The sequence below is a fragment of the Aulostomus chinensis genome, chromosome 6 (assembly GCF_037954235.1).
Source record: "Aulostomus chinensis isolate RoL2024-O1b breed Wild chromosome 6, RoL_Achi_v1.0, whole genome shotgun sequence".
Lineage (NCBI taxonomy): Eukaryota > Metazoa > Chordata > Actinopteri > Syngnathiformes > Aulostomidae > Aulostomus > Aulostomus chinensis.
The window spans coordinates 28825370-28837325 of record NC_141325.1 but is presented as its reverse complement, the minus strand read 5'-3'; the positions used below and the strand labels follow the sequence as shown (position 1 = coordinate 28837325).

At 47.0% G+C, this 11956-nt stretch overlaps 2 protein-coding genes across 4 annotated transcripts in view; one reads left to right on the top strand and one right to left on the bottom strand.

Moving 5' to 3' along the window:
* Positions 1–290: 290 nt before the first annotated feature.
* On the top strand, positions 291–8728 carry tmc2b (transmembrane channel-like 2b). Its single transcript, XM_086207400.1, has 20 exons — positions 291–371; positions 520–561; positions 721–1123; positions 2276–2422; positions 2956–3046; positions 3156–3237; positions 3939–4045; positions 4140–4238; positions 4480–4622; positions 4768–4915; positions 5097–5291; positions 5404–5583; positions 5942–6100; positions 6242–6370; positions 6678–6745; positions 7068–7307; positions 7413–7538; positions 7729–7807; positions 7884–8013; positions 8116–8728. Exons 1-20 carry the CDS (start codon positions 326–328, stop codon positions 8337–8339), a joined length of 2838 nt encoding a protein of 945 aa, XP_086063526.1. The 5' UTR covers positions 291–325; the 3' UTR covers positions 8340–8728.
* The window catches only part of LOC147260691 (aldehyde dehydrogenase 1A1-like), a 10526-nt gene continuing 7265 nt past the window's right edge, over positions 8696–11956 (bottom strand). For 2 of the 3 annotated variants that reach the window (XM_086207393.1, XM_086207392.1), the window contains 7 exons: positions 11812–11925; positions 11626–11728; positions 10156–10340; positions 9906–10070; positions 9660–9817; positions 9478–9552; positions 8696–9145 (listed from right to left, as the gene is read on the bottom strand). In XM_086207393.1, the coding sequence (XP_086063519.1) occupies positions 9073–9145; positions 9478–9552; positions 9660–9817; positions 9906–10070; positions 10156–10340; positions 11626–11728; positions 11812–11925 (873 nt within the window). In that variant the 3' untranslated portion in view covers positions 8696–9072. The remainder of the gene's footprint in view (positions 9146–9477; positions 9553–9659; positions 9818–9905; positions 10071–10155; positions 10341–11625; positions 11729–11811; positions 11926–11956) is intronic. The other variant, XM_086207394.1, reaches the window with a different exon arrangement.

Below are 11956 nucleotides of genomic sequence, written 5' to 3'. Positions count from 1 at the left end.
TTTCTTTAGGGTTACTGACCTGTCAGGTGACGGGTCTTCCTCACCCGAGCTCCTGATTGGATCTAATTTGGCTTTGTGTGTTTTGAGGTTGTCAAGGAGCCCAGTCTTTGAACAGGTCAAACAAAGACACACCTGCTCCTTGTGTGTGTGTGTGTGTGTGTGTGTGTGTGTGTGTGTGTGTGTGTGTGTGCGCGTGCGTGCCCTGGCTTCCACAAGTGGATCAGCCACTGTTGCTGCTGCTGCTGATAGACTGATGGATGGATGGAGGGGAGGCAGAGTGTAAAGTGAACAGAGAAGGAAGGCCATTTTAATTCGAGGAGCCAGAATGCCTCCCAAGAAGAGAAACGATGCTGTCATTAAAGTTGAAGACGGTGAGAAAGTTTCTTTTTGCTAGTTATATTATTTACTGATCAAATATTTGTCTTTTCCACAGTATGGATCCATGACACGAAATGGTTTTAAATGGTGGAGAGCCTTTACTTATCAGCTGAATATGCGTGTGTGGGCTTTTGTTGGCAGTTGGGATGGACGTGGATGCTGCGGTAGACAGTGGAAGTGAAGGTTAGTTGAGGTTTTTTGTTGTGCATCAACAGCAAACCCTGGAATTCTTCTAGTCTTGATTATTGTTCTATACATGTTTAATGTGTTGGGAATACAATTAAACAACAGTTTGTCGCTCTGAAGAAACATTCCAGCTTCTTATCTGAACCTATGTCCTAGATGAGGCCAGAAGAAGGAGCAAAAACAGAAGAGCCAAGCCACAGCGCAAAGCCAAACAGGTCAGTGAGGATGAGGAAGATGAGGATGAGGATGAGGCGCCGAGGAAGAGAGGAAGAAAGAAGAAGGCCAAGGTCCAGGACAGTGATGATGAAGACGAGGAGGAAGACAAAAGGCGTGTGAAAAGCAAAAGTTCAAAAGCCTCCAAGAAGAAAGCAGCTCAGGGGGAGAGCGACAATGAGAGCGAGGATGAGGAGCGAGGGAAGAAGAAGAACAAAGGGAAAGCTGTTTCCAAGAAGGAGAAAGAGCAGCAGAATAAGGAGAAGGAGGGACGTGCTAAAGGGAAAGGAGGGAACAGCAAAGGCGGTGCGAAGGACAAAAGGAAGACAAACGGGAAGATGAGCAGGTGCAGTATCCTCTGAGAGTTCTGCACCCGCACACACCTGCAGGCTCATGTCATGACGGCCAACACTGCATCATTGCTGCATTTATACAACAAAAATCTTGAAAGGGGAGTAGATGCGTGAAGACGATCACGACGTGCTAAATGCGTTCGTCTGTAATCATCAAAAATTCAAATGTTAAGATCCCATTGGCTTTTGGTGCAGGAAACCATGGCGACGCAAACCTCTGGGATGCCAATCAAACACATCACATCATGGACTCATTACACATGATATCAGATGTAGCCGTCGCCCTCCTTCAGCGTCGCCAGGCATTCCACTAATTCAAGCCAATCAGTTGCTCTTTGATTGCATTTAATTTCAACAGCTTCACATGACTTTTTTCAGAACTGTCACTGCCCCTTTCTGGAGGAGTGACTCTTCTTGTTTATCACTTTAACAGGTCGAGGCTCTTCTCTTCTTCTGTAGCAGCTACAAATGTGAGGCGTCTCTCTGTTTTGTCGACTGAATTAAACTTAGATCTCATTACTAACGTGAGGTGGAGAACGAGTGTGCAAACACTGCTGAAAACAACAAGTATACTACTTAATTTACAGGAAGTATATCAAGTCAGCATTTTTAACTCATGTTTGAAGTATCATGGCTTCCATCGCTCAAACTCAAAATGTCCCAGCGGCTCAATTTACCGCGCCAGGCTGGTGAATTTTGAGGCCAAATTGAACTCTTGAGTTGGAAGGAAATCACCAACATTTGCGCCAAATCATCACTTTTCATGTTTGTAAAAACGTCCGCTTCTGAGATTCAATTACTTGGAATTCCAAGTGGTGCAAGTGGTGCAACTAATTACCTTTTGTTAAAATGGACAAGCGATAATCAGCTGGCACAACATTTGGTGATTTTCTTCAGTCCTTGTAAGTCTCAGTTTTCAAACTACTTCATGACATCAGAGTCTGACTTAGAACTGGTTTTGACATTAACCAGAACTTGCTTTCATTCCCCGTGATATCGAAGTCAAACACAATGTTTGATTCTGATGGACATGAAATGTGGTTTTAAAAGCAAGATCAAGACCAAAAAAATTGCATTTCTTCTTGGAAGGTTTTATTTCTGTCCCTGCTGTCTGAGGTTGATATGAAACCTTTCCCCTTCACCAGCTCTTCTTCCTCCTCTGACTCCGATGAAGAATCTCTGTCGGAGGGCGAAATGGCGGCGCTGAAGGAGCAAGTAGAGGAGAAGAAGAAACTGATCGCAACATTGAGGAATAAACCCTGGCGTATGAAGAAGAGACTCGAACTGCTCAAGTAAAGCACCTTCTGGCCTGTAATTCACCTCTGTTTTGTTGCTGATTTCATCCTTCCTGCTGGTTTGGATGTTGGATTTGTTGTCCATCGTCCTCTATCACCGTCTCGATGCTGATGCTGCATTATTAAAGCTCGTTGTTGCTGCTTTAGCTGTTTGACGCGCCTCTTCATCAGGGACAGCCGTTACACAATTGACACACCACCGCAGTGACTCTCAGTGAAACACACACCAGCTCTCACACACACACACACACACACACACACACACACACACACACACGCACACACACTGTAGTTCAACATCTTAGATGTCCTCCACTCAGTGTGACAGGAGTGTAGTTTGTGTGTATGTTGCTCTACATACAGATCAGCCTGAGAACACAACAGTTGAGCTGTTGGGTTTTTCATGAGCTGTTCCATGTACGGATGAGTGACCCGCTACATGTCACACTCGACAACACCGATCCTCCTGAGCCCGTTTCCATCCGGATATTCACATTCAGTTCACATGTTGCCGAATGCTTGTCCCACAGGGAGGCCCAGGAATTTGTGGAGAAGTTTGAAGGCGCTCTCGGGAAAGGAAGAGGCAGGAAACTGTACGCGTTCAAGGTCATGATGACCAAGGTGATCTGCTCATTTTGCTTACAGCTGCAACGATACAAACTTAACTGCTTGATAAGAAGGATGGATAATGTTTAATCTGTTTTTGCCCCCCCCCCCCCCCCCCCCCCAGAAATTCTTCAAGTTTAAACGTGACTTTGAGAACTTCAAAACCGCTTGCATACCCTGGGAGAGGAAGATAAAGGAAGTGGAAAGTTGGTACCACAGTGACATTGCAATGCTGCCACTGGTATTTCAAGAGATTCAACAGACTTGAGACCAACACTTGGACTCAAGTCACACTTAAAGCACAACACACACATGACCAGAGAGTTGGGCCTGAGCTTTGGGACTCGTGAACATCTGATGACCTGATTGTCGCTACTGTCTCGTGCACGCGGCCTCAGAGAACCTGCAGCAACAAAACCACAGTGAGCTGCGGGACAAAACGTTCCTGTAAAAACACACGAGCGAAAGATCTGCAAAATTCAGTGTTTATGATCTCAAAGTAAAGGTGCTGGATCAAACACATCAAACTCTACCAAGCACCGTGAACGAGCGCTCGGTCGCCGTGAGAGTTAAGGTTGAGTTTAGCAAGCATGCTCTATGTTGGCTCAGCTGCATCAGCTAGCTTGACACAAGCTTTGTGGGAAGTGAGCACGATTAGATTGATGTTCACTTCATAGTTTTCTAAAGTTGAGAGTTTTACAGTGCTGGATTTGCCACGTTGGTTGTAATTCATTCACGTTCCCATTCCTCCACCTGCAGGCTGACATGAAACCAAGAGGAAGACATCGTTTGATAACTAAATGGAGAAAGGAGACAAAAAAAGACTTGGAAAGTGGAGACTTGGACTTGGAATGAATGAGCATCTGCGGCCATTTGTCAGTCCGTCTGTTTGTCTTCCTGCTCGCAGGTCACTTCGGGTCATCCGTGGCGTCCTACTTCATCTTCCTAAGGTGGATGTATGGTCTGAATCTGGTTCTGTTTGGGTTCATGTTTGGCCTGGTGGTCCTGCCTGAGGTACGGCCTTTTCAGTCCCACCGTATGTTGGCATGTGAGCAATGAGGAAGCAGCTTCCGTCTGTCTCCCCTCCAACCTTCTCCTCTGTGTTTAGCTCCTCATGGGTCTCCCCTATGGATCCATTCCCAGGAAAACTGTCCCCCGAGAGGAGCAGGCCAAAGCCATGGACTTCTCTGTGCTCTTCGATTTTGGTGTGAGGATCTTATCCTTATTTACTGATCACATTGACTGATTCTTCTGACGTGAACACGGTCATGGTCACCTCGCTGTCCAGGGGTCCACAGAAAACCATTCAGAATGTATAAAACCAAGACAAGAACAAAATCTATTGCAGAACAAACACTTTGAGAAACTGTAGGGCCTCTGGGAAGGTGGTGCTGTGTTTGGTACTTGAAGTTACTGCACGAGTTACACCTCTTCTACGACTCCAACAGGGTTACTGCAAATACTCTTTCTTGTTCTACGGCTACTACAACAGCGAGCGAACCATCGGCCTCCTGAAGTTCAGACTCCCTCTGTCGTACCTGCTGGTGGGTGTGGGCATCTTTGGCTACAGCCTGATGGTTGTCATCAGAACGTAGGTCTCACACACACACACACACACACACACACACACACACACACACACACACACACACACACACACACACACACACACACACACATGCGCGCCAGCAGAGAGTCATTCATGCGAAGGCTTCATTCATTTTGTCTTTTCTCAGAATGGCTCGAAACTCAAATGAAGGAGGGGACGGGGGGGACGAGGGTGAGTCCACCTTCAGCTGGAAGATGTTCACCAGCTGGGACTACCTGATAGGGAACCCTGAGACGGCAGACAATAAGTACGCCTCCATCACCACCAGCTTCAAGGTGAGCAGGTGTGTGTGTGTGTTTGATGACCTGTGGAACATGAGAGCAAATTTCCTTTGGCTGTGATAAAGGGAATATCCTGACCAGATGACGGTGGGACCCCAGTGACACTTCAACCTCTTTAAATTCTGAGGCAACAACCTGAAACACAGTGCAACGTACAACTTTTGCTCTCCTGTAGGAGTCCATTGTTGATGAACAGGAGAACCAGAAGGATGAGAACATTCACCTTCGTCGCTTCCTCCGGGTTCTTGCAAATTTCATGATCCTGTGCAGCCTGGGAGGGAGTGGCTACCTCATCTACTTTGTGGTGAAACGCTCCCAGGAGTTCGCTGACATGGACAATGATGAACTCTCCTGGTTTGAGAAAAATGAGGCTGGTTGAAATTCTCTCTTAATGACCTTTATAAACTTTTGCGAACAGCAGGAGGTGAGAGAATTTGTTGAACATGACGTTAGTAACCCCTGTCTGTCACCCGATGTGTCAGGTGGAGTTTGTGATGTCTCTCCTGGGACTGGTGTGTCCGCCTCTGTTCGAAACCATCGCTGAGCTGGAGGACTATCATCCTCGTATCGCCCTCAAGTGGCAGCTGGGACGAATCTTTGCCCTCTTCCTGGGAAACCTTTACACCTTCCTCTTTGCACTGTTTGATGAGGTTACTGCAAAGGTGGGGGCAATACATGCCGTGTGTCCTATCACTGTTTGAGGCTTCACTGACTCACGCCAGCGGTTCAAAACCATTTCTGTTCTGTACCACCCAACCGTCTGATGCCCCCCCCCCACCACCACAGATGGAGGATTTTCAGAGGAAACTCCAGATTCTTTTTTTTGAGAACCCAAATTATCTAAAAATTGTCTTAACTCAATATTAAACTGAATATGTTGAAACAGAAGCTTCATTTAGTTCCGACCTCTTGCCTGAGACTACTTTCCCATGTCATTATGGCTTCAAACTCTGTGTGTGTGTGTGTTGTGCGACATTTTTGTCTCGACTGTTCCTTGATGCTTGGATGTCTGGTTTTTAGTTGGAGAGTGAGAAGTCCATCAAGAATGCCACTGAGTGGGCTCTGAAAGTGTACTACGCCAACTACAGCTCCTACTTCAACACCACGGATGTGCCTCCTCCAAACGTCCATCCAGCTGATGTCATTAGAGGCCCCTGCTGGGAGACGGCGGTTGGAATAGTCAGTGGTGGTTTTTGTACAGTAGCACATGCAGAGGGGGAGAGAGAGAGAGAGAGAGAGAGAGAGAGAGTGGCTGCAGGGTGGCCCGTAAAATACAGATGACACAACACTGTCTGTCTCTTTTCCTCATTTGTGATGCAGGAATTTGTGAAGCTGATTGTGTCGGACATGCAAGTGACCTATTTGACCATCCTGATTGGGGACTTTGCTCGAGCTGTCATCGTCCGCTTCCTCAACTACTGCTGGTGCTGGGACCTGGAGGCTGGATTTGTGAGTGCTCACACAATTTTTATGTACTTAATTAACCACCAGTTTACGAGTGTGACTCTTCCCATCCACCTGGATTGAAATGTTCGTCTCCTGATTGCAAAGCTGTCATGCTGTTGGTCAACCCTGTGCGAGCGCAGCAGAGTTTGTGTAAGATCCAAGTCCACCTGAAACCACAGGGTGACATCTGGCAAGACAGACGATCCGCAGCGTTGAGCGAAACAGGACGCTGCATCGAGAGCTTAATTACAGCGAGGCAGAGAGAAGTCAACGGCTAGCGAAGATGCTAATCATGTTGTGTTCATTGCAGCCTTCATATGGAGAGTTTGACATCAGTGGAAATGTGCTGGGGCTCATCTTCAATCAAGGGATGATATGGTGAATTACCTCACATCTGCAGGCTTGATTTATCTCAGGGTTCACTGATGAGCTTCCCTCTGCTGCTAAATATGAAGTGTTATTTGTTTTACTAGCACACTGACTAGTTATTTTCATATATAATAATAATAATAATAATAGCCTAAGTCATACTTTGGCCAAATTGAGCCAGTAAGGCACAGTGACTCAGCAGCCTTAGGAAAGTCGAGTGAGGCAGATATCTCAGTTTGGCCAAATAGTGACGTAGGTAATTACGCTATGAGGCTAACAATATGATGATGTTTTATCAGCTGAATCGTTACAGTAACGCTCTTCTCCTCAGGATGGGAGCCTTCTATGCTCCAGGTCTGGTGGGGCTGAACGTGCTGCGCCTCCTGACCTCCATGTATTACCAGTGCTGGGCCGTGATGTCCTGTAACGTTCCTCATGAACGCGTCTTCAAGGCCTCCAGGTCCAACAACTTCTACATGGCGCTGCTGCTGCTGGTGCTCTTCCTCAGCCTGCTGCCGGTGGTCTACACCATCATGACCTTGTCTCCATCCTTTGACTGCGGCCCGTTCAGGTCAGTAACCCACAACAGACCTTTACAACAGACGAATTAGTCATTCGATGTTTCATCCAAAGGTCAAACACGACTCACACTGCTTCTGATCATGTTTTCTCCCAGTGGCCAAGAGAAGATGTATGATGTGGTCATGGAGACAATAGAACAGGATCTGCCGTCCTTCATCGGGAACATTTTCACCTATGCCACCAACCCTGGCCTGATCATGCCCGCTGTCCTTCTCATGGTGTGAGTTATCACGACATGTCAGTTTCACATTTCAATTTTACAAACTTTGTAGCTCTTGAAAACGCCAATCCTCAGACAAAACACAGAGGCCGGTCTTCAGATGTCATCAAACCACAGAAACACACTCACCTGGTTCCTGTGTAGCTCAGCTTTGGTGTGTGTTGTTGGATAACTGAATGCTGTATGACAGGTTGGCCATCTACTATCTGAATGCTGTGTCGAAGGGCTACCAGCAAGCAAACGCTGACCTTAAAAAGAAGATGCAAATGGTTGGTATCGCCAGCACCGTCACCTGAGTTGGTTACTTCTGCACGTTGACTGTCTGCACACTGGTTGACTCCTCAGGCTCGAGACGAGGAGAAGAACCGCAGGAACAACAAGGACAGCACAAATCAAGTGATGAAAGACTTGGAGGACCTGCTGCCAAACAAGTCCCTGATACCACCTCCCACTGAGGAGGACCCGCCCCCTCCTGGTAGACACACGTGTACACTCACACACACTTTAATTACAAACCCCGTCAGACAATTGTCCCTCCGACTGTTTGTCACACTGTCTTTTTACTGTCTCACCTCAGATGTTGTGGCTGAGAAAGGCAGCAAGTCCCCAAAAACAAAGCCAGGCTCTGCAGCCAATGGAAAAGGAGTCAGGCTACAAAAAGATGTGTCACTGGCCGCCCCGAACCCCCGAGGGGCGGTGACGCGCGCCCCCGGACCGAGAGGAAGGCCTCCTGGAAATGCCAGGGGGCCACAACCTGGAACTGGGAGGGGAAGAGGTCGGGGTGGGCCGCCGAAACAGTAAGAGTCCAAATCCAACAACGTAGACTAGACAAGCAGAAAACTCAGAGGCTGATGAAGGGTCACTCCTTTGAGAGAGAGAGGGAGTAGCACAGCCCTTCTCACCTGCTTACTCGAGTTAGGTATCACCAGTTTTATGAATACTACTACACTTACCGCCCAGGTTCATACAGCAGTCAAACACAACTCTCAGTCAGTCACCGTCTACTTGAACTCCCGAACCATGTCCTCAGCCCTGCGGTAAAACTTGACAATAATAACGCTGTAACATCCTGCACCTCACTCAACACCTCTTTGTAAACCAAATTTAAAGCAGAGAACAGGCATAATGATGTTCACTCCAGGGAAATCAGCTGGTTATGAGTTGATGGATTTATTGATTTCATTTAGAAATCTGTGTAAATAGCTTGTACAATGTCCTTCCACGTCTTTTGTATGACATCTATTAAAGTAATCCACTCTAGCATCCAAGTACTAAAGTTGTCATCAATATACGCTTCACAGATATTACCACACAGTACATCATCATCATCGTAGTAAAACATTTTACATTTGCAGAGTAATACATGGGAGACAGTCCGCTAGTGTTGTCAGAGCACTCACAGCAGTATCCAGAGACAGAGGCGTAACATTTATTACACTGGAAAAATAATATCTTACAGATGAGGAACTGCTCATGGGGCGACGCAGGGCTGATGATGTCAGACAAGAGGCCGTTTTGTGGAGGACAACAAGTGTTATGAGTTCTTCTGTGAGATTTTGATGGTGACGGCTTTGACCTCGGTGTATTCCTGAAGAGCGTATTCTCCCCTGGAACGCAAAACAAACTCTCACCCCAGGGACGTCTTAAAGGGATAGCTTAGTTTTTTTTGTGTGTTTTTTTTAACATTTTAGCAGCGTGTGTGTCTGACCAATGATGTTGTTGACAAGTGGGGTTCTTTCTCAGCACCGTCCATGTTGTTCCTCATCATAACTCTGGAAAGTGTGAGGTCAACCGTGTCAAGCTGCAGGGTCACTGCGAGTAACAGCGCCGAGAAAGAACTCCACCTATCAACATCAGCACTGGTGGGAAGAAATAGGGCTCAAAAAATATGAATCCTCTCAATTCAAGGCTTTAAATACAAATTTTAAATATCACTCACAGTTCCCTGCCATTCCCGGACATCTTGAACCCACCGAACGGACACTGAACACTCATGGCGTTGTAGCAGTTGACCCTGGGAGAGAGCAGCATCGCTCAGAGGCCGCTCCCATTTCACAGGAGACCTTTACTATTATGCCGTAAATGTATTATTTTCAGGGAGGCTTGTGCGATCGATCTTACCAGACTGTACCAGCCTGCAAAGCGGAGGACACGGTGAGAGCTTTGTCGATGTCGTTGGTGAACACTCCGGCCGCCAGGCCATACTGTGTGGCGTTGGCTCTTTGGATGACTTCATGGATGCTACGGAAACACAGGATCTGCTGCACTGGACCAAAAATCTGAGGAAATGATGTGTTAGTGTAGAAGAAACAGTTACAGAGAAGCATACAGAGTGTGTGTGTGTGTGTGTGTTTATGAACACACTACCTCTTCTCTGGCGATGCGCATGTCGTCTGTGACATTCGAGAAGATGGTGGGCTGGATGAAAAGTCCCTGCTGACCCCATGCAGACCCTCCACACTCCAACGTAGCCCCCTCACTCTTCCCGCTCTCGATCAGCTCCATTATCTTATCAAACTGCTTCTGATTGATCTGCAGGAAACACATCCATCAAAGGTCAGGATTAAGAGGATGTAGAACAGAAATCCTCCAGTGCTCCGACTGGGTGAGTGTCTACCTGTGGTCCCTGGTCCACTCCTGGCAGCAGTGGGTTTCCCAGAACTTTGGACTCGGCCTTTTCTACACTGCGGCGTACAAACTCCTCGTAGATTGGCTCCTCTACAAAAACCCTGGATCCAGCCAGACAGCACTGGCCCTGGTTGAAGAACAGGCCGCTGTGGGCCTGCTCCACCGCGTACTCTACTGCAAGACACACACGACCAGATGACAGCAAAGATTAAAGCACTCAAGTCGCTTCCAACTGGTCTCCAGTGTGAGATCAGTTAACCATCAGTGCCGAATAAGACTGTTAATCAACTCTGAGCACAATCAGGGATGAATTTATCGCCTGTCAGCCCAGAGTGAGATGCTCCACACTACAGGATAAAGATGTGTAGCAAAAAAGTTTGTCATTTCGTGGAAAACATCTGCTTGTCTCTTGCCAACAGAGTTAGGACAAGATTGACTCTCCTGTTTGTGAAATAGGAGGTTTGAGGAATCAGGACCCAGACGCAGAGGCCAGAAGCAGGTAGGACGTGACCAAACGCAAATATTACAAAACCTGGTTGTGACTGACCAGGACGGATTAACTGGCAAGACACAGGTGAGTCTCAGAAAGGTGGGAAACAGACAAAGACAGGAAGTGAAACATGAGGGGCGCTGACAGGAGCTAACCAAGGCTAAAGTCATGACACAAACGCAACACAAAGATCTAAACTAAGGACTCCATTGTAACGCAAACCGAAATGTCCACAGCTAAAAGTAAAAAATAGTATAATTGTAGGGATTGAAAAATGGCCGCAGTCCAGACAGAGCTGCAGCAGCGTGAAGCTGCAGGAGCAGAGCTAAGCGTAACGACTGGAAACAGCTAGTTTGGCTGTTTCTTTAAAACCCTAAAGTCACGCCAACTTGGATTGCCGGCTGACTTTCACACGTCTGTATTGTTCCAACAAACATCTGGATGCAAGTATGTCGCCGAGAGGGCTGTGCAGAGAAATACCTAACGTCTGACTGTGGGACTGAATCCTGCTCCTGAACTCAGACATCAGAAGTTTGAGAAAACGTCTCCGGTCACAACAGTTTTGTGATTGTGACCTGATACGCATTTTGTCTTTGGGTTGAGGTCCAAACGCCAAGAATGAAACATGACTGTGTTCGATTGTTTTCAATGAGAAACTGAGAGCCGGAGCACTGAGGTCTCTTCTCCACAGCTGCCTGTGTGACAACCTTTTCAAGCAGTAAACAAATCCACCTTCCAGTGCGTCTAATACTCATATCACTACTCATGCCTCTTATATGATATGATCAAATGTTTCCAGTTAAATATGAGTACAAAATGTGTTACGAAACTTGATTTTGAGGTATTTTACCAGCAGTTATCAACAGTGGTGATTAAAGTATAATATTGCATCATGTGGTGAACGTATAGAGGAAAACTACGTTAAGGGGATTGAGAAGTAGCTTAGTAGCTGCTGTGACGCAGACTCACAGTCACAATCAGCAAAGACAATATTTGGGTTTTTCCCACCCAGTTCCAGTGTGACCCGCTTCAGGTTGCTGTCACCTGCGGCCTTCTGGATGAGCTTCCCAACCTGGCAACCAAGGTGAGACACACAAGTTACGTCAGAGTGACAGTAGATGCAAATAAAGGGTCTTTATTTCTGCAGATACTGACAGCAGTAGATCCAGTGAAGGCTACTTTATCGATGTCCATGTGGTGGGCGATAGCACCCCCTGCTGTCTGGCCGTACCCAGGCACCACGTTCACCACACCTGGAGGAAACCCCGCCTGACAACAGACAGGCAGCTTTATTCTGTCA